Source organism: Bombina bombina, chromosome 9 (assembly GCF_027579735.1).
Source record: "Bombina bombina isolate aBomBom1 chromosome 9, aBomBom1.pri, whole genome shotgun sequence".
NCBI lineage: Eukaryota > Metazoa > Chordata > Amphibia > Anura > Bombinatoridae > Bombina > Bombina bombina.
In genome coordinates, this window is record NC_069507.1 from 261,653,333 (window position 1) to 261,679,377 (window position 26,045).

Consider the following 26,045-nt stretch of genomic DNA (forward strand, 5'->3'; position numbering starts at 1 on the left):
CACAGGTAGCATAGAATAATGCACTCAGCAGTGTGGGTATATAATTCAAATTAAGTTTACTACACAATAAAAACAGTGTTAAAAACAACAGCTCATGCTGTGTAGTGCACAAACATATCATGCAACGCGTTTCACGGTACAAACCATTTCATCAGGCATCCTGATATGTTTGTGCACTACACAGCATGAGCTGTTGTTTTTAACACTGTTTTTATTGTGTATTAAACTTAATTTTAATTATATACCCTCACTGCTGAGTGCATTATTCTACGCTACCTGTGGACCTCGCTCCCCTGGATTTCCTGACTCAGCCTTGTACAGCTAGCTGGTCTGCTGTGAAAACCAGCCTGCATCTATTGGCACATTGGAGTGCCGCCACAGAATGTGAGTACCCTGTACTTGTTTGTACCCCCTGCTTGCTGGTTATCGATTCACACATACGGCGCCTCTTTCCTTGTTTTATTTACAGAGTTGTTGACCATCATACGGTGAAGATTAAGTGCTGCCTCTTTTCTTGTGGATCATCCCTGTGGACTTTATCTTTCATCACCTTTTATTTCCCTGTTTATTCACCAAGGACTGTGATATTTATTGGTGACTATATTCTATCTATTTTTTTGTGTTTTTTGGAGTCTCCAACAACACACTAGTGCCCACTATAGGGTTTTTACCCTTTTCTCTTTGTTATGAAGAACTCAGATAAGAGGCTTAGATACAAGGTAATCACAGATGTAAAAAGTGTATGAATATAACAGTGTTGGTTATGCAAAACTGGGGAATGGTAAATAAAGGGATTATCTATCTTTTTAAACAATAACAATTCTGGAGTAGACTGTCCCTTTTAGAAACTTGTTCATATTCAGCTGCTGTTTATGAAATAGATTTTGCTGAATTAAGTCCTGGGGTTGATTTATTAAAAGCTACAGTAAATCTTGTCCGCTCCACATCGCTAAATGCGGACAGCATACACGGTCCACATTTAACATTGCACAAGCATTTCTGGTAAAATGCATGTGCAATGCTCCCTTCTGCTCACTGGTGGCCAATTGGCCACCAGCAGGGGCTGTCAATCATCCTGATTGGAAGTGAAAGATTTCCATTCCCCACCTAAAAGGTGGAGGACAGTTTAGGCGAGCCTGAAACGATTGCATCCACTGCTTAATAAATGGATCCCCATAACTTTATTTCAGTCGGTTCATTGCCTGCTCTTTTGGTTTAGACATATTTTTTGTTCAGTTCTGATTCCTCAGCATAACATGGTGTTCTTTTTCCTTTTCTCAGTTATTCCAGCATGTGGTTCAGAAGAGAAGACACACTCAGTGGACATATGGACCTATTAGTTGTTATCTGTATGATCTAACAGAGATTGACACATGGGGTGATCATCAGTCTGTGCTTGACCTGGTGGTTTCAGCAAAGAAGAAAGAGGTAACTTTATCAATAGAGGGTCCTTAAAGTGACAGTAAATCTGTGTGTTTAAAAAAAATGCTAGGATATACTATAACTGAAAATAAACAAGACTTTTAGTTCTCAGTTTGTACAAAATGGTGCTAAACTTACTCTTTTCTCAATGAGGTGATGATTGCACCTCTAAACCAATAGCCGTGCTAGTCATACGTTATTATGATTTATTTTTTTATTTTTAATGTACTGGCTCGGAAACAATGTCAAGGCATGACAAATTTGTTTTGAAACTAAGAGCCTATCTTTTTGAGGAATTAAATATATATATTGGCCTAGACACTCTCAGAATTTATAAATATATATATATATATATATATATTTTAAAAAACAGTGCAATGTATCTATATAAATTATAATTTATAATTAAATTAGCATTGAATAAATACAAGGGTTCTGTGTAAATGAGATAAGTCTACAGCACTAAAAAAGCTGGGACCCTTGCTACTGGTATTAAAGAGCTAAAATACAAAAGATAGAGGGCGCCACATAGTGCAAATCTGGCTAATAAACCAAATGGTAAGAGTATAGACGATGTCAATCCTACTCACGTGATGGAAAGCACAATTGTGCAGTATGGGTAGGCCGGAACCATTCAGTCGTTCGACAGACTCTTAGGCACACATGGAACAGCGGATATCCTCGTCCCAGCAGAGAGAGTCCAGAGATATTCTTGAGTTTCACAGGGAGGGACAAACCACAATTATTGGTAGACGAAGTGCACAATAGCAGTGTAATGAAGTCCAGATGAATAAGGTGCAGCAGCAGAATATCAGTTGGTTAAAAAGTGTAATAAAAATATTAAAACAGCAATGCGTTGGAAACAGTGCTGTGCCACTGAGAAATGCGTTGCTGTTGTTTTAATATATCCGCTGTTCCAGGTGTGCCTAAGAGTCTGCTGGACGACTGATTGGTTCAGGCCTGCCCATACTGCACAATTGTGCTTTCCATCACGTGAGCAGAATTGACATTATCTATACTCTTACCATTTGGTTTATCAGCCTGATTTGCACTATGTGGCGCCCTCTATCTTTTGTATTTTAGACCTTCTTCTTGTGTCGTGGCATGACACACTAGAGGAGCTGCCTGAAGTTGTGGACTCTCCTTTTATTGGACAAAGTTCCTCACTAGGACTCTATTATATATTTTATCTATCATTTTTGTTTTTGTATTATTAATATTTTTTATTTTGTTTTTTGTTTTTGTTTTGCTTTATCTATTATTAACTATTAATATTTGATATTCTGGATTTTTGATTCTCATATTTGCCAATTATTAGATTTTAATAGTTTTTTTCTATACTTATTAGTTTCATACATATGTATTTTATATGTCATCGGTATAGATTGTGGTAATACCTGCATTACTGATACTGTAGGGATTGCCCTTTTTTTATATAAAGCCCACTATACATTGTGGCCTATCAGTTTCACTATACATTCTAGTAAGGTATACCATATTATTGGCTATATCCCAATGATCAGAAATTCACTACCAAAAATGTGGAAAAACACGCTTAGTCTTGGGGCAATTATCAAAGAAAAAAGGCTGTCTCTGTGCGTGGCAAGATGTCTTCCATAGAAATAATGAGAGCTCTCTACTATGTAAAAGTTTGCAATAGAAGACAAAGTACACAGTAAGAACCTGGCATATGTTTCAACTTTAATATTACGCCTAATACATATGTATACAAATTCACTGTAACATAAAATCCCTGTTATTGTAATGCTCGTCGGATATTCCTCTATCAAACCAAACTTGGCCAGTAGTCTTCTTATCCCGGCGTCAAGTGAAGTGATAGGAAATATCCCATAGCAGAGAAAGTTTGTAAAAATGAGGTGAGCAGTACTCACAGAAGGCACGGCAGCCCTAAGTGGCAAAAGGAAGGAAATCTGTCAGTATAGCAGTTCAGGGGTAAACCAATAGAAGGACAGGGAACAGGCAGGAATCAGCAACAAAGGGAAATCTAACAGTATAACAGTTCAGGGGTAAACAATAGAATGGTCAGACAAGCAGGGTTCAGCAATGGTATATCAATCCAGCAGATTAGGGGTTAACAGGCAGAGTGGTCAGAAAAGCAGAGTTCAGCAACGGTATATCAATCCAGCAGATTAGGGGTTAACAAGCAGAGTTGTCAGACAAGCAGAGTTCAGCAACAGTAGATCAATCCATCAGTTTAGGGGTTAACAAGCAGAGTAGTCAGACAGGCAGGGTTCAACAACGTTATGGCAATCCAGTAATTTAGGGGTAAAGCAAGGAGAGTAGTAAGGCAGGCAGAGTTCAGTAACGATATGGTAGCAGTCCAGCAATATAAAAATAGCACCCAGGAGCACACACAGTAAAAACTATACTTGGGCAGTGATAGGTAGAAAGTGAGCAATTTACATAGGCTCATGATTTGTGCCACAGGAGATCCTGACCAGCTCCAGAGGAAAAGAGACATGCGGCGATGACATCACCGCCGCACGCACACAAGAGCCGACTTCTTTCCTGGCAATGGCCAGAGTGGTGGGACAGAAGAAGAGACAACAGAAGAAGAGACAATTATTCTTGGGCAGATGGAAGTTTCTTTAAAGGTACAAAATGAGCCAGTCTGTAAAATCGATCCACCACAACCCAGATAACTGTATGATGGTCAGAAGGAGGGAGGTCCACAATGAAGTCTATTGTTATAAGTGCCCAAGGCGGTTTGGGAATGGACAATGGTTGGAGTAAGCCAGAAGGCAGGTATCAGGGAGTCTTATTGGCAGCACAAGTCGTGCAGGCTTTCACATAATCCTGAGCGTCAGACTTCATGGTAGGCCACCATACATGTTGGGAAAGAAGCTTAAAAGTCCTTGTCAAACCAGGATGTCCTGATAGTTTGCTATCATGAGTCCAGGATAGCACAGGGGTGCATAGGTTCAGAGGTACAAAGAAGAGCTGCAGGGAGCCGAAGGGGCTTCCGGAGGCTTTCTAGACTTGGCACGTTGCAGTCTTTGAAGAAGAGAGGTGTTAAGTTGTGCAACCACACAGGAGGGGGGTATGATGTGTTCAATAGGAGCTTCAGAGGAATAATTAGACTGAGGAAACTGATGAGAAAGGGCATCAGCCTTTTTGTTTTTTGGTCCAGAAAGATAAGAGACCACAAAGTTAAAACAGGAAAAGAACAAGGCCCACCTGGCCTGTCAAGGATTAAATCAATGAGCAATCTCTAAGTACGTCAGATTCTTGTGGTCAGTGAGAATCTGAATGGGAATGGCAGTACCTTCTAGCCTATGTAAAGCATTTAGAGAAAAAGGCTACAGGGTGCAACTTGGAGTTTGAAGGATCCATTTGGGTTAAGACGGCTCCCACTCCTATCTCAGATGCATCAACCCTTAAAGTGAACTGCAGGTTAGGGTCAGGATGGCGGAGCACAGGAGCAGAACAAAAGGCCTTTTTCAGATGAGAAAAGGCATTTATGGCTTCCGGAGGCCAATTTTTACAGTCTTTGTTCCTTTTTGTCAACTCAGTGAGTGGAGCGACATTTTGGGAAAAGTTCTTTATAAACTTGCGGTAATAATTGGAGAACCCAAAGAATCTCCTTAGTTACTTTAATGAAGTGGGTTGAGGCCATTCCAGAACTGCGGTGAGCATAGAAGGATCCATGGCGAAAACCTCCTTTGAGATGACATAGCCAAGGAACTGGATCTGAACTTGTTCAAACTCACATTTTTCCAGTTTGGCTACCAGAGAATTGTCTCTAAGATGTAGAAGTACCTGCTCCTTCAGGGTGGAGTAGAAAAAAAGGATATCATCCATGTAGACTATGATAGTGCAAGTGAGGATGTCACGGAAGACATCGTTGACAAATGCCTGGAAGACTGCAGGGGCATTACACAGCCCAAAGGGCATCACAAGGTATTTGTAATGCCCTGATCTTGTGTTGAAGACAGTCCTCCATTCATGCCCTGGGAAGATACAAATCAGATTGTACGCCCCACTTAGGTCCAGCTTAGTGAAGTAGCGAGCATTCTGAAGTGAATCATAAAGTTCAGTGATCAAAGGAATGGGATAGCGATTCTTGATAGTGATGTTGTTTAAGGCCCTGTAGTCAATACAGGGTCTGATCCCACCATCCTTCTTACTGATGAAAAAAAAACAGCCCCGGCAGGAGAGGAGTAAGTGTGATTGAAACCTTTAGCGAGGTTCTCTTAAATATACTCCTCCATGGTCTTGGTTTCAGCTTTGGAGAGTGGATAAGTCCTCCTTTTAGGAAGTGGCGCTCCGGGAAAGAAGTCAATTTTGCAGTCATAGGGAGGGTAGGGTGGCAGAACATCAGTTGCTTTCTTTTCAAACACATCTGTAAAATCTGCATATTCTAAGGGAAGGCTTCAAGGGGTCTGTAGACTGGTTATGGGGATGCAGAGCAGATGAGTAAACATAGCAAAGCAGGAGTGGAAGCAGGAGGTACCCCAGGAGGCCAACTGTCCCTCAGCCCAGTTGAACTGTGGATTGGGTATATGAAGCCAAGGAAGACCAAGGATGACAAGCTGTGCTAGGGAATGAATGACATCAAACTGCAACTGTTCAGAATGATGGACTCCCTCAGACAGGGTTAGGGGTGCTGATTCAAAATGGATTAACCCTGAACCAAGGGGAGTGCCATCCAGAGTAGTTATTTTGAGACAATGTCTTTTCTGCAGAAGAGGCCATCCTGCCTGAATTGTAAAACAGTGATTCCGAAAATTTCCAGCTGCACCTGAATCAATGAAGGTTTGAGCGTGGACAGAATTCTGAAGGAAGGTAAGGGTAACAGGTACCAGGATCCGAGAGGAGTGAGGAGATTTAGTAGATACCATTCTTAGAGGTACCCCAGTTTTATCCTCTAAGCATTGACTTTTCCCAGCAGACTATCACAGTTCTTTAGTTGGTGTGAATTAGAACCACAGTAGAAACACAGTCTCAATCTCATTCTTCACTGCCTTTCAGATTATGTGGGCTTGAGGGAGGAGAGATCTATGGATTTCTCTACAGAGGTCACTGGAGGTGCAGAAGGGGTAGAGGATAGTCTAGACCGGACGGGTAGGAGGACGAGAAGAAGGATTCTGTGAGTTCTGTCTCTCTCAGCTTGTCTCTCCTGGAAGCATGAATCTAGACTAATACAAAGTGTTACGAATTCATCCAGGGAAAAAGGTATGTCACAATAAGTAAGCTCATTAGTGATGTCGCGAATAGTTCGCCGGCGAATAGTTCCCAGCGAACATAGCTTATCTGCGTTCGCTGCGGCGGGCGAACATATGCGATGTTCGATCCGCCCCCTATTCGTCATCATTGAGTAATACTTTGACCCTGTACCTCACAGTCAGAAGACACATTCCAGCCAATCAGCAGCAGACCCTCCCTCCCAGACCCTCCTACCTCCTGGACAGCATCCATTTTAGATTCATTTGGAAGCTGCATTCTTAGAGAGAGGAGGGACAGTGTAGCTGCTGCTGATTTAATAGGGAAATCGATAGCTAGGCTAGTGTATTCAGTGTCCACTACAGTTCTGAAGGACTCATCTGATCTCTGCTGAAAGGACAGCACCCCAAAAAGCCCTTTTTAGGGCTAGAACATCAGTCTGCTTTTTTTTTCCCCTATGTAATCTAATTACAGTTGCCTGCCTGCCAACATGTGTGTCAGGCTCACAGAGTATACTGTGCCCACTTGCCCAGTGCCACCACTCATATCTGGTGTAACAGTAGTGTAGATTTAAAAAATACAACACTTTTTTGACTGTGTTAAATAATAGCAGTCAGTTTCCTTCACACGTGTGCGTTTCAGTGCCTGCCAGGGCACAGTGTCACCCCAGTGCAACTCATATCTGGTGTAACAGTAGTGTAGATTTAAAAAAAACAACACTTTTTTGACTGTGTTAAATAATAGCAGTCAGTTTCCTTCACACGTGTGCGTTTCAGTGCCTGCCTGCCAGGGCACAGTGTCACCCCAGTGCAACTCATATCTGGTGTAACAGTAGTGTACATTTAAAAAAACAAAACACTTTTTTGACTGTGTTAAATAATAGCAAAAGATACAACAAAGGGTTTTTTTGGTTAAGCACACCACAAAAAGACTATTTGCAACCTAGCACACACATTGTGGAAGTGCTACCAAGGTGACCAGCAATGATTAATTGAAAAAAACAAGAAAGTGTAGGTGCACATTCTACCACTAGAGTCCACATAGTTATAGCACATTTAAATATATACTTCAATTTGCTAAATATATTTGCACTGTTCAAAATAAGATTGGGGATAGACATCTCACACAATAATATCTGCATATATTTAAATTGCAAAGAATATTATCAGAAAAATATGCTTTTAAATAAAAATGGGATCTTAGTCACACAATATGATCATATTCTGCTAAGCCAGTCTACCACTTACAAGGTGTCCCAAATCAGACTGGTCCTATGCTAATCAGTATCCACACTGCAGCAAATTATGTCTATGCAGAGTTCCTTAGCTATATATATATGACATAGTAGTTAAACTGGAACACACCTGAACTGGGTGGTGTGCATTAACCAAAAGGAGGGTTTGGTCAGCTCCCTAATCTAAAAGATACAACAAAGGGTTTTTTTGGTTAAGCACACCACAAAAAGACTATTTGCAACCTAGCACACACATTGTGGAAGTGCTACCAAGGTGACCAGCAATGATTAATTGAAAAAAACAAGAAAGTGTAGGTGCACATTATACCACTAGAGTCCACATAGTTATAGCATATTTAAATATATACTTCAATTTGCTAAATATATTTGCACTGTTCAAAATAAGATTGGGGATAGACATCTCACACAATAATATCGACATATATTTAAATTGCAAAGAATATTATCAGAAAAATATGCTTTTAAATAAAAATGGGATCTTAGTCACACAATATGATCATATTCTGCTAAGCCAGTCTACCACTTACAAGGTGTCCCAAATCAGACTGGTCCTATGCTAATCAGTATCCACACTGCAGCAAATTATGTCTATGCAGAGTTCCTTAGCTATATATATATATGACACAGTAGTTAAACTGGAACACACCTGAACTGGGTGGTGTGCACTTCCACAATGTGTGTGCTAGGTTGCAAATAGTCTTTTTGTGGTGTGCTTAACCAAAAAAACCCTTTGTTGTATCTTTTAGATTAGGGAGCTGACCAAACCCTCCTTTTGGTTAATGCACACCACCCAGCTCAGGTGTGTTCCAGTTTAATTACTGTGTCATATATATATAGCTAAGGAACTCTGCATAGACATCATTTGCTGCAGTGTGGATACTGATTAGCATAGGACCAGTCTGATTTGGGACACCTTGTAAGTGGTAGACTGGCTTAGCAGAATATGATCATATTGTGTGACTAAGATCCCATTTTTATTTAAAAGCATATTTTTCTGATAATATTCTTTGCAATTTAAATATATGTCGATATTATTGTGTGAGATGTCTATCCCCAATCTTATTTTGAACAGTGCAAATATATTTAGCAAATTGAAGTATTTATTTAAATAATAGCAGTCAGTTTCCTTCACACGTGTGCGTTTCAGTGCCTGCCTGCCTGCCAGGGCACAGTGTCACAATGCAGCTCGCTCCTGCTCTGTCTGGCTAATGTAATGTTATATAATTCTGCACTATGTGCAGAATTATATAACATTTTTTTTAAGGTTTACTTTCCCTTTAAATAATAGCAGTCAGTTTCCTTCACACATGTGCGTTTCAGTGCCTGCCTGCCAGGGCACAGTTTCACCCCAGTGCAACTCATATCTGGTGTAACAGTAGTATACATTTAAAGAAACAAAACACTTTTTTGACTGTGTTAAATAATAGCAGTCAGTTTCCTTCACACGTGTGCGTTTCAGGGCCTGCCTGCCAGGGCACAGTGTCACCCCAGTGCAACTCATATCTGGTGTAACAGTAGTGTAGATTTTTAAAAAAACAACACTTTTTTGACTGTGTTAAATAATAGCAGTCAGTTTCCTTCACACGTGTACGTTTCAGTGCCTGACTGCCAGGGCACAGTGTCACCCCAGTGCAACTCATATCTGGTGTAACAGTAGTGTAGATTTAAAAAAAAAAAAAAAACACTTTTTTGACTGTGTTAAATAATAGCAGTCAGTTTCCTTCACACATGTGTGTTTCAGTGCCTGCCTGCCAGGGCACAGTGTCACCCCAGTGCAACTCATATCTGGTGTAACAGTAGTGTAGATTTAAAAAAAACAACACTTTTTTGACTGTGTTAAATAATAGCAGTCAGTTTCCTTCACACGTGTGCGTTTCAGTGCCTGCCTGCCAGGGCACAGTGTCACCCCAGTGCAACTCATATCTGGTGTAACAGTAGTGTAGATTTTTAAAAAAACAACACTTTTTTGACTGTGTTAAATAATAGCAGTCAGTTTCCTTCACATGTGTACGTTTCAGTGCCTGACTGCCAGGGCACAGTGTCACCCCAGTGCAACTCATATGTGGTGTAACAGTAGTGTACATTTAAAAAAAAAACACTTTTTTGACTGTGTTAAATAATAGCAGTCAGTTTCCTTCACACGTGTGCGTTTCAGGGCCTGCCTGCCAGGGCACAGTGTCACCCCAGTGCAACTCATATCTGGTGTAACAGTAGTGTAGATTTAAAAAAAACAACACTTTTTTGACTGTGTTAAATAATAGCAGTCAGTTTCCTTCACATGTGTACGTTTCAGTGCCTGACTGCCAGGGCACAGTGTCACCCCAGTGCAACTCATATGTGGTGTAACAGTAGTGTACATTTAAAAAAAAAACACTTTTTTGACTGTGTTAAATAATAGCAGTCAGTTTCCTTCACACGTGTGCGTTTCAGGGCCTGCCTGCCAGGGCACAGTGTCACCCCAGTGCAACTCATATCTGGTGTAACAGTAGTGTAGATTTAAAAAAAACAACACTTTTTTGACTGTGTTAAATAATAGCAGTCAGTTTCCTTCACACGTGTGCATTTCAGTGCCTGCCTGCCAGGGCACAGTGTCACCCCAGTGCAACTCATATCTGGTGTAACAGTAGTGAAGATTTAAAAAAAACAACACTTTTTTGACTATGAAATAATAGCAGTCAGTTTCCTTCACATGTGTGCGTTTCAGTGCCTGCCAGTGCACAGTGTCACCCCAGTGCAACTCATATCTGGTGTAACAGTAGTGTACATTTAAAAAAGACAACACTTTTTTACTGTGTTAAATAATAGCAGTCAGTTTCCTTCACACGTGTGCGTTTCAGTGCCTGCCAGGGCACAGTGTCACACCAGTGCAACTCATATCTGGTGTAACAGTAGTGTACATTTAAAAAAAAAAAAATACAATTTTGACTGTAATAGATTGAATAGCAGTTAGTTTTCTGCAAGCGTGTGTGTCAGGCCTACAGCGTCTACATTGACAACTTCTGCCAGTGCACAGTGTCCCTCATATCTGTTGTCACAGTAGCTTGCACGCATAGTACCACTAATCGAAAAAAAAAAGACAGACAGAGGCAGGCCACTCTGCAGGGGCCGTTGTGTTCGTGGTGCTGTGATTCCCTTTGGCCCTAGAATAATGCCAAGTGTTCAGATGCCACGTACCCCGAACTCGAACAGTTCTGAGGACATAGTTGACTGGCTAACACAGGACACCCAATCTTCTACAGCTCCCGCTCGGAACCTTGACGAACCATCCTCTTCCAGCTTAGCTTCGGGCACCTCTCAAGTTACCACTCGCCCGCCTGCCGCCACCACCAACACTAGCACCACAGCCGCTTCACTTGATCTGTCAGAGGAGTTATTTACACATCAGTTGGAAGAAATGAGTGATAGTGATGCGCAACCATTATTGCCAGAGGATGTAGATAACAGGGATATGTCTCAGTCAGGCAGCATTACACACATGGACGTACGGTGTGATGATGATGATGTTGTACCCGCTACTGCTTCCTTTGTTGAGTTGTCAGATACAAGTGAAGCGGTTGATGATGACGATGCATCCGTGGATGTCACGTGGGTGCCCGCTAGAAGAGAAGAAGCAGAGGGGGAAAGTTCAGATGGGGGACAGAGAGGAGGAGGAGACGAGTTGGAAGGAGGGGGAGGTCGTCTCAAGGAGCTAGTGGCACAGTCAGACAGCATGCATCGGCACCCGGGGTCAGCCAGACAGCACGCCAATCAACGCATGCTGTTGCCACCACCAGAATGCCGTCATTGGAGAGCTCAGCAGTGTGGCATTTTTTGTGTGTGTCTGCCTCTGACAACAGCGATGCCATTTGCAACCTGTGCCAAAAGAAACTGAGTCGTGGGAAGTCCAACACCCACCTAGGTACAACTGCTTTGCGAAGGCACATGATTGCACATCACAAACGCCTATGGGATCAACACATGAGTACAAGCAGCACACAAACTCAAAGCCGCCATCCTCCTCCTGGTCCAGCATCTTCAGCCACGTCAACCACTGCTGTCCTCCTTGCCACTTCTCAACCATCTGCCACTCCGTGTCTCGCCTTGAGCAGTTCCTGCTCATCTGCCCACAGTCAGGTGTCTGTCAAGGACATGTTTGAGCATAAGAACCGAATGTCACAAAGTCACCCCCTTGCCCGGCATCTGACAGCTGGCTTCACTGAACTCTTAGCCCACCAGCTTTTACCATAAGAGCTGGTGGAGTCTGTGGCGTTCAAAAATTTTTTAGCTATTGGGACACCGCAGTGGAAGGTACCCGGCCGAAATTTCTTTGCACAAAAGGCAATCCCCAACCTGTACTCGATTGTGCAAAAGGAAGTAATGGCATGTCTGGCACACAGTGTTGGGGAAAGGTTCCATCTGACCACTGATACCTGGTCTGCAAAGTATGGTCAGGGCAGGTATATCACCTACACTGCGCATTGGGTAAACCTGTTGATGGCTGCCAAGCATGGAATGCGTGGCTCTGCAGAGGAGTTGGTGACACCGCCACGACTTGCAGGCAGGCCTGCTGCCACCTTCTCTACTCCTCCTACTCCATTCCCTTCCATAACTTCCTCGACTGAGTCCTCTTCTGCTGCTGCATCTTGCTCCACATCAACGGCACCCCCCCTAGCTCCCCAGGTACTAATCCACATCCTGGATACGGCAGTGTCACGCCGTCTTGGGGTTGTCTTGCCTGAAAGCAGAGAGTCACACCGGACCAGCACACCTGTCTGCCCTGAACACACAGGTGGATCAGTGGCTGACTCCGCACCAACTGGAGATCGGCAAAGTGGTTAGTGACAACGGAAGAAATTTGTTGGCGGCATTGAATTTGGGCAAGTTGACACATGTGCCTTGCATGGCACATGTGTGTAATCTGATCGTATAACGCTTTGTGCATAATTACCCAGGCTTACAGGACGTGCTGAAGCAGGCCAGGAAGGTGTGTGGCCATTTCAGGCGTTCCTACACGGCCATGGTGCACTTTTCAGATATCCAGCGGTGAAACAACATGCCAGTGAGGTGCTTGATTTGCGACAGCCCGACACGTTGGAATTCAACACTCCTAATGTTCGACCGCCTGATCCAACAAGAAAAAGCCGTTAACGACTATTTGTATGACCGGGGTGCTAGGACAGCCTCTGCGGAGCTGGGAATTTTTTTGCCACGTTACTGGACGCTCATGCGCAATGCCTGTAGGCTCATGCATCCTTTTGAGGAGGTGACAAACCTAGTCAGTCGCACCGAAGGCACCATAAGCAACATCATACCATTTGTTTTCTTCCTGGAGCGTGCCCTGTGAATAGTGCTGGATCAGGCCGTAGATGAGCGTGTAGAGGAAGAGTTGTGGTCACCATCACCACCAGAAACAGCCTTATCAGCATCGCTTGCTGGACCTACGGCAACGCTGGAAGAGGATTGTGAGGAAGAGGAGTCAGAGGAGGAATGTGGCTTTGAGGAGGAGGAGAAAGACCAACCACAACAGGCATCCCAGGGTGCTCGTTGTCACCTATCTGGTACCCATGGTGTTGTACGTGGCTGGGGGGAAGAACATACCTTCAGTGAGATCACTGCAGATGAGGAACGGGACATGAGTAGCTCGGCATCCAACCTTGTGCAAATGGGGTCTTTCATGCTGTCGTGCCTGTTGAGGGACCCTCGTATAAAAAGGCTGGAGGAGAGCGACCTGTACTGGGTGTCCACGCTACTAGACCCCCGGTATAAGCATAAAGTGCCTGAAATGTTACCGAATTACCACAAGTCGGAAAGGATGCAGCAGTTCCAAAATAAATTAAAAAGTATGCTTTACACAGCGTATAAGGGTGATGTCACAGCACAATGGGAATCTAACAGGGGAAGAGGTGAAAGTAATCCTCCTCCTCCCACGACCACGCCGGCAAGGACAGGACGCTTTACAGATGTGTTGTTGATGGAGGACATGCAGAGCTTTTTAAGGCCTAAGCATCGCCATAGCCCTTCGGGGTTCACCCTCAGAGAATGACTCGACCGACAGGTAGCAGACTACCTCGCCTCAACTGCAGATATCGACACTCTGAGGAGCGATGAACCCCTTGACTACTGGGTGTGCAGGCTTGACCTGTGGCCTGAGCTATCCCAATTTGCGATAGAACTTCTGGCCTGCCCCGCTTCAAGTGTAATGCTGGATGATTTGCGTGACTTATCCGCCACCAACTGGGGTTCAAGCCGCAATGTTTTAGGGCACTTTCTGCCTCCTGGGAAACAAACATCAATTTTTCTGGCCACTGCTACAGCAGCGGCTGCAACAATACCTAATTTTTCAGGCATGTGTACATGCCTAATTTTTCTGGCCTCTGGTGCTGCACTGTGGCTTCAAAAACCAAACCAAAAAAAAAGGCACATAACAGGGATTAAACTGATAAGAATAGAACTACTTAACACACCACTCCTATCTGGTGGCACATTAGATTGCACGCACAGTGCCCCAAATTTGAAGTAGGAGGACCGACCAAGCATCTTTTTCCATCTCCCGGTTCCTAAAATCGATGCCATATACACGTCCCCTGATAGGGGACGTAACAGGGATTAAACTGATAAGAATAGAACTACTTAACACACCACTCTTATCTGGTGGCACATTAGATTGCACGCGCAGTGCCCCAAATTTGAAGTAGGAGGACCGACCAAGCATCTTTTTCCATCTCCCGGTTCCTAAAATTGATGCCATATACACGTCCCCTGATAGGGGACGTAACAGGGATTAAACTGATAGGAGTGGTGTGTTAAGTAGTTCTATTCTTATCAGTTTAATCCCTGTTACGTCCCCTATCAGGGGACGTGTATATGGCATCAATTTTAGGAACCGGGAGATGGAAAAAGATGCTTGGTCGGTCCTCCTACTTCAAATTTGGGGCACTGCGCATGCAATCTAATGTGCCACCAGATAGGAGTGGTGTGATAAGTAGTTCTATTCTTATCTGGTGGCACATTAGATTGCATGCGCAGTGCCCCAAATTTGAAGTAGGAGGACCGACCAAGCATCTTTTTCCATCTCCCGGTTCCTAAAATCGATGCCATATACACGTCCCCTGATAGGCAACGTAACAGGGATTAAACTGATAAGAATAGAACTACTTAACACACCACTCCTATCTGGTGGCACATTAGATTGCACGTGCAGTGCCCCAAATTTGAAGTAGGAGGACTGACCAAGCATCTTTTTCCATCTCCCGGTTCCTAAAATCGATGCCATATACAAGTCCCCTGATAGGGGACGTAACAGGGATTAAACTGATAAGAATAGTACTACTTAACACACCTTATGATAGCGCAGAGAAAGGCAATGCAGAGAGAGGAGTCTGAAGAAGAGGAGTCAGAGGAGGAAGGTGGCTTTGAGGAGGTGGAAGACCAAACGTATTTCATATAGATAACACTGTGCTCGTGCACGAAAAGTTATCTGGGAGCAGGCACTGATTGGCTAGACTGCAAGTCTGTCAAAAGAACTGAAAAAAGGGGCAGTTTGCAGAGGCTTAGATACAAGATAATCACCGAGGTTAAAAGTATATTATTATAAATGTGTTAGTTATGCAAAACTGGGAAATGGGTAATAAAGGGATTATCTATCTTTTAAAACAATAAAAGTTCTGGTGTAGACTGTCCCTTTAAGCAGGGAGTTTGGTCTGTCACTGTGAAGCAGGCGTAACCCTTACACTACCTGATCGATACAACAGCATACCTGATGTTTTAAAGCACGTTATTCCAAACAATTTAGGAATGTTAGGTAATTTAGGCCCTTTATGGCTTAAAACCAGACTCTGCATCAACTATGTATTTTCCATGTAAGTTTTGCCATGGATCCCCCTCCGGCATGCCACAGTCCAGGTGTTAGTCCCCTTGAAACAATTTTTCCATCACTATTGTGGCCAGAAAGAGTCCCTGTGGGTTTTAAAATTCGCCTGCCTATTGAAGTCTATGGCGGTTCTCCCGGTTCGCCCGTTCATGAACAGTTGTGGAAGTTCGTGTTCGCCGTTCGCGAACCCAAATTTTTATGTTCGCGACATCACTAAAGCTCATCCTTTATGTGGTCATGCAAGCCTCTCATAAAAGCCGCCTTGAGATTATTATATTACTCTGGCGGAGATCCAAGAGAGAGTACTCTGCTGCAGAAGCACGGCCAGGACTCCCAAACACAGAGGATAATGCAGAAATGAAGGCTTCAGCATTGTTCAGGAGTTGAGAATTCTGTTCCAAAAGGGGAGGGGCCCAGGCTAGGGCCTTGTCTTTCAATAAAGAAATGATAAACGTGACCTTTGACTGGTGAGACTGGAAGGTGTGAGGATCATTGCGAAAGTGCAGCCTGCACTGGCTGAGAAAACCCCTACAGTCTGTAGTACCATCATACTTGTCAGGCAATGGTATCCGGGGTTTACTTCCAGGAGCAAGTGAAGAAGATGCAGCACTAGCAGCAGGGACCGGCTGTGTAACTACAGAAGTAGCGTTCTTTTTTGCAACCAGCAAGGAGAGCATAGCGGATATAGTTCTAGTTTGGAATCCACATTCTGTAATTGAGTGGCATGGGTTCCCAGCGTCTGTCCCTGAAGATAGACTGCTCTTGCTATCTCATTTGGGTCCATGGCCCAAGTATAATGTTATGCTCATGGGATATTCCTCTATCAAACCAAACTTGGCCAGTAGTCTTCTTATCCCGGCATCAAAGGGAGTGATAGGAAATATCCCAGAGCAGAGAAAGTTTGTAAAAATGAGGTAAGCAGTACTCACAGCAGGCAGGGCAGTCCTAAGCGGCAATAGGAAGGAAATCCGTCAGTATAGCAGTTCAGGTGTAAAGCAATAAAAGGACCAGGAACAAGCAGTAATCAGCAACAAAGGGAAATCCAAAAGTATAACAGTTCAGGGGTAAACCAATAGATTGGTCAGACAAGCAGGGTTTAGCAACGGTACATCAATCCAGCAGATTAGGGGTTAACAGACAGCGTTGTCAGACAAGCCGAGTTCAGCATTAGTATATCAATCCAGCAGTTTAGGATTTAACAGCCAGATTGGTCAGACAAGCAGAGTTCAGCAACAGTAGATCAATCCAGCAGTTTAGGTGTTAAGTACAAGGGTAGTTAGACAGGCAGGGTTCAACAACGTTATGGCAATCCAGTAACACCTATACTTGGGCAGTGATAGGTAGAAAGTAAGCAACTTACATAGGCTCAGGATTCGCGCCAAAGGAGATCCTGACCGGCTCCAGAGGAAAAGAGATGTGCAGCGATGACGTCACTGCCGCACGCACACAGGAGCCGACTTAATCCCTGGCAAAGGCCAGAGCAGCAAGCGCTGTGTCCTTGGCAAAAGCCAGAGCGGCATGAAAGTTATTTTCTTGCGCATAGGTTTTACAGAGTAAGTAGTGTTTTGAGTATTTTGATAAAAGCTTGCTACCTTTTAATGTAGAAGAAAAAACTGTGAGATCTGTAGGACTAAAATGTTTAGATAATTATGCTTGGATTTGAGAGACAATATCATACACACCGATGTTCAAACCATTTTATGATAAAACAGTAATTTAATTTTTTATACTTTTAAGTACAAATTTATGTGTTTTTGCACATCCAGTGTACTTTAATTACAATTTACGCTGTGCATATTTAATACAATGTATTCCTGTGTAATTTAAATACAAATTTGACATTTTTGATAAAATACGATTCTCTGTGAACAATTTTGTTACGATTTTTGATGCACCTTAACAATATCACATCTTCCTTCGTAGAAAGATAACACAGTTAATTTGTAGATCCACCTAAAAAGTGCAAAATTATTTTATCTTCAAACTAAGAGGTCAATCACAGTAATTTAAAAACTTTATCTAATTATTTTTTTCTACAAAATGCAGCATTAAAATCTATATGGATTTTTGTAGATTAATTATTTGATCTAAAGGATTTGATCTAAAGAATTGTGATTGAGCTTTAAATCTGCTGTCATTTGATGGAGTGAAAGAAATGGGTTGATGAAAACAGCGTAAACTGAGAAACGCGTTGCAAATGTTTTTATGTATTTTTAAGTAGATTTACTTTTAAGCTACTTTCCGGACTGCTTGGTTTGTTTTTGAAATAAGTATAATTTCAATACTACATTTGAGCCCTCACAGTGTTTACGAAGGTTGTATATTTGGGTAGTTGATACATTCTGAGACATTTTAACAGTTACTTAGGGCACAGGCTGCCATAGAACTGATCTTTTAGGAATTTTAATATCGGCTTGGAAATTGGAAAGGAACCAGAGTATGAGCTTGCTGCATGGCTCCTAAAGGTTCAGACCATCTGAATTGCATTTTGTGGAACTTTTTCACTATGAGTACCCATCTCCCTGTACTTTTTACCATTCACACTGAAAGTAATGCACAATTTGGGGCGCGCTCTTTCTGTTTTGTATTTTCTAGACTGTGTGGAATTAATTTACCTGTATGAAATGCATTGAAAAGGAGGCAGCTGGAATATCGCAGTTACTATATCAGTACTACTTTGGAGAACTGCTTGGTTCAAGGCTCCTTTGATTACTCGCGCATCTAGTGGGGAACTAATTGTTCTGTTTTCATCAAATTTTTTTTCTCATGATTTCTTTTTCTGATCAATTCCTCCAGGCACGACGGATCTTGGATGTGTCGCCAGTTAAAGAGCTGGTTTGTAGAAAGTGGCAGAAGTTTGGACGCCCTTATTTCTTGTTGTTGGCTGCCATCTATGTACTGTACATGATCTGTGTGTCTGTGTGCTGTGTCAACCGACCCCTCAAACCTCGACAAGATAATTCAACCAACCCCAGAGACATCACTATAGCTGTGCAGAAAACCCTCCAGGTGAAAAAGAACCTGATACTGTAATAATTTCATTGAAGAGGTTTTATTGACATTAATATGTTATAGCAATAGTTACATTGTGCAGAATATGAAAAAAAAAATATATTTTTGTAGGATATCAAACCATAAAAATGCTGACATTTCACTTTCTTAAATTGTAATTTTTCATCTCATTTAATCTAAATATTCACTGAAAATTGCAAAAAAAATAATTTATTTAAATTCATATTCTTTGTTATCAACTATGTAGTTATGCATTATAAAGATGTGGGAAACTTCATAGTTAATTTTAGATAAATTGAAAACTGAAAAAGTTAACGGCAGTTTGTAAGATACATTGTAGACAAAAGACAACGTAATAAAAGTCAATTAAATATACTATATATTGTCTTAAAAACTTATCGAAAATTAAAATTCAGGAAATGCCAATTTAAGAAATCTCAAAACTATATTGGTTGATGGGGAAATTCCTCCTGTGAAAAAAAGTGGGTTTCTTTATTACAATAATATACATAAAAAAAATGCTATTCAGATGAATACTTTTTGTTTTGATCTAGATCTAAAAACACATCACAAGGTGAAATAATAAAAAATAAATGGCTAGATTACGAGTTTTGCGTTATGAGTGAAAAAGCATCGTTATGGCTCTTTTTCACTGCCGCTGCTATTACAAGTCTTGTAGGTATAGCTGTACCGCACACCTTTTTCAATGGGACTTCCATAGCGCGGGTATTACAAGTTTGCCTGGGAGGCCAAAAAGTGAGCTTTACAGCCTATAACTACAAGATCCGTACCGTAAACTGAAAGTCAGTAGTTATGGGTTTTATGTTACAAAGCTGTACCATAAAACTCATAACTAAAGTGTTACAAAGTACACTAACACCCATAAACTACCTATTAACCCCTAAACTGAGGCCCTCCCGCATTGCAAACACTAAAATAAATTTATTAACCCCTAATATGCCGCTCCAGACATTGCCACCACTAAAATAAACATATTAACCCCTAAACCGCCACACTCCCGTATCGCAAACACTAGTTAAATATTATTAACCCCTAATCTGCTGCTCCAATGTCGTCACCTAACTACACTTATTAACCCCTAATCTGCTGCCCCCAATGTCGCCGCCACTATACTAAAGTGATTAACCCCTAAACCTCTGGCCTCCCACATCACTAACACTAAATAAATATATTAACCCCTAAGTCTAACCCTAACACCCCTAACTTTAATATAATTAAAATAAATCTAAATAAAACCTACTATTAATAACTAAATAATTCCTATTTAAGACTAAATACTTACCTTTAAAATAAACCCTAAGCTAGCTACAATATAACTAATAGTTAGATTGTATCTATCTTAGGTTTTATTTTTATTTTACAGGTAAATTTGTATTTATTTTAACTAGGTAGAATAGTTAGTAAATAGTTATTAACTATTTACTAGCTACCTAGTTAAAATAAATACAGTTACCTGTGAAATAAAACCTAACCTGCCTTACAGTAAAACCTAACATTACACTAAAATTAAATAAATTAAATTAACAAAATTCATTTATCTAAATTACAGAAAAAAATAAACACTAAATTACACAAAATAAAAAAGAAATGATCAAATATTTAAACTAATAACCTAATCCAACAGCCCTATCAAAATAAAAAAACAAACAAAAAAAAAACCTTAGCCTACGACAAACTACCAATGGCCCTTAAAAGGGCATTTTGTGGGGCATTGCCCCAAAGAAATCAGCTCTTTTATCTATAATAAAAAAATACAAACAACCCCCCAACAGTAAAACCCACCACCCACACAACCACCCCCCCAAAAAAAAAAAAACTAAAAAACCTAAGCTCCCCATTGCCCTGAAAAGGGCATTTGGATGGGCATTGCCCTTAAAAGGGCATTTAGCTCTTTTATGTTGCCCAAAGTCCCTAATCTAAAAATAAAACCCACCCAATAAACCCTTAAAAAAAACACTAACCCCCAAAGATCCACTTACAGTTTTTGAAGACCGGACATCCATCCTTAACGAAGCCAGGAGAAGTCTTAATCCAAGCGACAAGAAGTCCTCAACGAAGCTGGGAGAAGTCTTCATCGAAGCGGCAAGAAGTCATCCTCCAGGCGGGCAGAAGTCTTCATCCAGACGGCATCTTCTATCTTCATCCTTCCGACGCAGAGCGTCTCCATCTTCAAGACATCCGGTGCGGAGCATCCTCTTCTTTCGATGGTTCTTGAACAATGAAGGTTCCTTTAAATGACGTCATCCAAGATGGTGTCCCTTGAATTCCGAATGGCTGATAGAATTCTATCAGCTAATTTGAATTAAAGGGTAAAAAATCCTATTGGTTGATTGGATCAGCCAATAGGATTGAACTTTTATCCTATTGGCTGATACAATCAGCCAATAGGATTGAGCTCGAATTCTATTGGCTGATTGGAACAGCCAATAGAATGCAAGCTCAATCCTATTGGCTGATTGGGGGCGACGTTGGGGGTGGCAGGTTAGGGGTTAATAAGTGTAATGTAGGTGTCGGCAATGTCAGGGGCAGTAGATTAGGTGTGTTTAGACTCAGGGTTTATGTTAGGGTGTTAGGTTTAAACATACATTTTCTTCCCCCATAGGAATCAGTAGGGCTGCGTTACGGAGCTTTATGCTCCTTTATTGCAGGTGTTAGGCATTTTTTTAGCCGGCTCTCCCCATTGATGTCTATGGGGAAATCGTGCACAAGCACATAAAACCAGCTCAAAGCAGCGCTGGCATTTGTGTGCGGTATGGAGCTCAACGCTGCCATATTGCCTGCTAACGCCGGGTTTTTGCAAACCTTTAATAGCAGCGCAAAACGCAACGCAAAACTCGTAATCTGTATTCCTAATTTTATTAGTTAAAAAAAAACATGTTAATCATCAACTAAAGAGCTTAATTTTGGAATTTAATTACAGTTAATATATGACCATATTTTTTGTTGTACAAAATCAAAGATTTAATCAATGGTTTTGTATAGCATATTGATAGAAAAATCTCACCACACATGACAAAACATTTATAATAAATATTTTATTGTTGAATTGCAAATGCTATAATAAAAAAAATAAAGCAAGGTGGAAACATTACAAATATCTAACCGTAATCGTAATAATTAGAAACTAGAAAATGTTTAATCTTTGTAATTTAATTCACTACAAAATGTAATTTCAATTGAAAGGGAATATATTACAAAAAGACAGAGTATGAAGTTCTGTACTTTGAGACATAAGGTCTTACTGAGCATGTGGAAGAGCACATTGTATACATAGATGAGCCTTTGATTGGCTGATAGCTGTCACATGAAAAAGAGGGCAGGGGAATTGAAGAACAAAAATGTATTCAAATTCAGAGTATATACTATGGTATTACACATTTGTTGATTTTGTAATTCTACTGCATTAAATGGATGTTAGCTAAATTCACACATTATCTATCATCTTACAAAGTTCTTTCTCTTTCTTACTTTACAGGAAGCGTATGTCACCCCTGAGGACTATTTGCGCCTAGCTGGTGAACTAATTAGTGTTATAGGATCAATAATTATTTTACTGCTCAAGGTAATATACAAGTTATCATCATAAAGACAGAATCTACTAATCACATAATTATACACTTTAAAATAACATAAAATAAATTAAATTATTTAAAACATATTCAATCAGGATTTCATTCTTTATTCCTCAAAGGTCCAGCAGATATTTCTCTTTAAAAAATCAACAAAGCTAACCAACCCATAAATAACAAAGCTGACCAACTCACAAATAACAAAACTGACCAACTCATAAATAACAAAGCTGACCAGCTCACAAATAACAAAACTGACCAACTCACAAATAACAAAGCTGACCAACTCACAAATAACAAAACTGACCAACTCATAAATAACAAAGCTAACCAACTCACAAATAACAAAACTGACCAACTCACAAATAACAAAACTGACCAACTCATAAATAACAAAGCTGACCAGCTCACAAATAACAAAGCTGACCAACTCACAAATAACAAAGCTAACCAACTCATAAATAACAAAGCTAACCAACTCATAAATAACAAAGCTGACCAACTCACAAATAACAAAGCTGACCAACTCACAAATAACAAAACTGACCAACTCACAAATAACAAAGCTGACCAACTCATAAATAACAAAGCTGACCAACTCACAAATAACAAAACTGACCAACTCATAAATAGCAAAGCTGACCAGCTCACAAATAACAAAACTGACCAACTCACAAATAACAAAACTGACCAACTCACAAATAACATAACTGACCAACTCACAAATAACAAAACTGACCAACTCACAAATAACAAAACTCCCCCCTCTCTTTTGCGCTCTCTCCCCCTCTCTTTTGTGTTCTCTCTCTTCCCCCTCTCTTTTGTGCTCTCTCCCCACTCTCTTTTGCGCTCTCTCTCCACTCTCTTTTGCGCTCTCTCCCCACTCTCTTTTGCGCTCTCTCTCTCCACCTCTCTTTTGCGCTTTTTCACCCCCCTCTCTTTTGCGCTCTCTCTTCCACCCTCTCTTTTGCGCTCTCTCTCCCCCTCTCTTTTGCACTCTTTCCCCCTCTCTTTTGCTCTCTCTCTTTCCCCCTTTTATTTTCTCTCCCTCTCTTTTGCTCTCTCTCTTTCCTCTATTTTGCTCATTCACATCTCTCTTGCTCTTTCCCATCTATTTTGTTCTCTCCCCCTCTCTTTCTATTTCTCTCTCTTCCCCCTCTCTTTTGAGCTCTCTCCCCTCTCTTTTGCTCTCTCTCTCACCCCCCTCTCGTTTGCGCTCTCTCTTTCCCCTCTCTTTTGCGCTCTCTCTTTCCCCTCTCTTTTGCACTCTCTCTCTCCCCCTCTCTTTTGCACTCTCTCTCTCCCTCCCTCCTCTCTTTTGTGCTCTCTCTCTCCACCTCTCTTTTGCGCTCTTTCACCCCCCTCTCTTTTGCGCTCTCTCTTCCACCCTCTCTTTTGCGCTCTCTCTCCCCCTCTCTTTTGCACTCTTTCCCACCTCTCTTTTGCTCTCTCTCCATCCCTCTCTTTTGCTCTTTCTCCCCCTCTCTTTTGCTCTCTCTCTTTCCCCCTCTTATTTTCTCTCCCTCCCTCTCTTTTGCTCTCTCTCTTTCCTCTATTTTGCTCATTCACATCTCTCTTGCTCTTTCCCATCTATTTTGTTCTCTCCCCCTCTCTTTCTATCTCTCTCCCCTTCTCTTTCTATCTCTCTCCCCTTATTTTTCAATCTCTCTCCCCTCTATCTCTCTCTCTCACTCGCTCGTGCGTGACCGGCCACGTCCCAACTAAGCCCGGCCACGCCCCTATCACATCCGACCATGCCCCAGCCACACCCAGTCACGCCCACTTTCACCCGCACCGGCTGTTCAGGTAGGGACACTAAGGCCAGGTGTGTTTGTCCTTGCACGCAGTCTCTACTGCACATGACAGCTTCGGACAAATACACTTGGCCTTTTATTATATAGGATATATATATATACAGTACATAACTTTATATACACTGTACACTAGATTACAGTTGTTGCACATATTTCTTGGTGTATATTACTTACATTGATTACTGTATATTGAATTTTGCAGATATACTTTGCCTGATCCTTTAGATATTGAAAGAAAATGTTACAAGTGTGTTGAATTGATGAATTACATTGCTTATGTTGAGTATACAATCTGTGCCATCTTCTTCTCTAATGTTTCCTCTTTTGTAGATTCCTGATATTTTGCATGTAAGAAATGTGAGATTTCTTGCTCAGGCAGTGCATGGCGGACCTTTTACCATCATCATGTAAGAGAAAAAAGCTAAAACAATAAATAGACCAAAAACTATATGTGAAGGTCTAGATTACAAGTGACGTGCTAACTTTTATTTTAATTGTTTTTTATTTATTTACTTTTTATTATTATTTTTTTTCCGGATCTTTACACGTAACAGAAATAGTATTACAAGTTGAAAGTAAACGCAACTGTCAACCTTGCGCAAGGGGTAGTGAGTTAGAAAAAGTTTCACCAAAAACAACATAAATACCCTAAAATAAACTGTTACACTCATATAAACACCATTGGTATATGGTCATGTATTTCAATGCATAGGACTATAATATATATGTATGTGTCTAAATAATAATTCCATAATAATATTTAATAATGTGTTTTACTGTGTATTTTCTTTAAAAATGACACATTCCAATGTTCTTCACATATAGGAAAATGATATTTCTATTGTCTGTGTATATGTATATATATATATAAATACCTGTTCATCTATTCCTATAGATATATAGTTATAGATATATACATTACCATTATAAGATATGTGAACATAAGAATGGAAAATATGCGTACATTTTTGCACATGAAAACAGTAATCTTAACCCCTTAATGACACATGTCGTACAGGGTACGTCGCACACAACCTGGTCTTTAAAGACCAGCGACGTACCCTGTACGACATTAGGGTTTAAAGCGGCTGGAAGCGATCCTGATTGCTTCCAGCCGCTTTCAAGGTATTGCTGTGATGCCTCAACATTGAGGCATCACTGCAATACCTTTTTTCCAAAACCGATGCAGAGAGAGCCACTCTGTGGCCCTCTCTGCACCGGTAGCGATGGGCCCGATCGTTGGTGGGTGGGAGCAGCTTCAGGGAGGCGGGTGGGCGGCCCATCGCTACCCGGCATCCGGTTCCTGAATGTGCAATGTGCACGCCGGGTGCCGGGAGCGTGCGGGGGCCTGCACCAATGAATTTATGAATGGGAGAGAGGGAGAGGGAGGGGGGGAAATAATTTTCAAAAGGATCTGGGAGGGGGAGAGGGAGGAGGGTATTAGGGGGGGCAGCTACACTACAGAAAACATTTAATTACATGCAAAAAAATAAAAATAAACATTTTTTGGAGGCAAATTGGGTACTGGCAGACAGCTGCCAGTACCCAAGATGGCAGCAAATAGGATGTGGGCAAGTGTTATAGAGCTGTTTGGGGGGGGATCAGAGAGGTTAGGGGCTAAGGGGGGGTCCATCACAGCTAAACAGATATTTAAAAAAAAAAAAAAAATCATAAAAAAAAAAGCCTTTTATTTTAGTACTGGCAGAGTTTCTGCCAGTACTTAAGATGGCGGGGACAATTGTGGGGTGGGGGAGGGAAGAGAGATGTTTGGGAGGGATCAGGGGGTGGGATCTCTCAGGTGGGAGGCTGATCTCTACACTAAAGCTAAAATTAACCCTGCAAGCTCCCTACAAGCTATCTAATTAACCCCTGCACTGCTGGGCATAATACACGTGTGATGCGCAGCAGCATTTAGCAGC

At 41.4% G+C, this 26,045-nt stretch overlaps 1 protein-coding gene across 2 annotated transcripts in view; it reads left to right on the top strand.

Moving 5' to 3' along the window:
• The window catches only part of LOC128640300 (transient receptor potential cation channel subfamily V member 6-like), a 114,679-nt gene that overhangs the window by 61,597 nt on the left and 27,037 nt on the right, over positions 1–26,045 (top strand). For both annotated transcript variants that reach the window (XM_053692791.1, XM_053692792.1), the window contains exons 7-10: positions 1,282–1,428; positions 18,507–18,719; positions 22,219–22,305; positions 24,457–24,533. In XM_053692791.1, the coding sequence (XP_053548766.1) occupies positions 1,282–1,428; positions 18,507–18,719; positions 22,219–22,305; positions 24,457–24,533 (524 nt within the window). The remainder of the gene's footprint in view (positions 1–1,281; positions 1,429–18,506; positions 18,720–22,218; positions 22,306–24,456; positions 24,534–26,045) is intronic.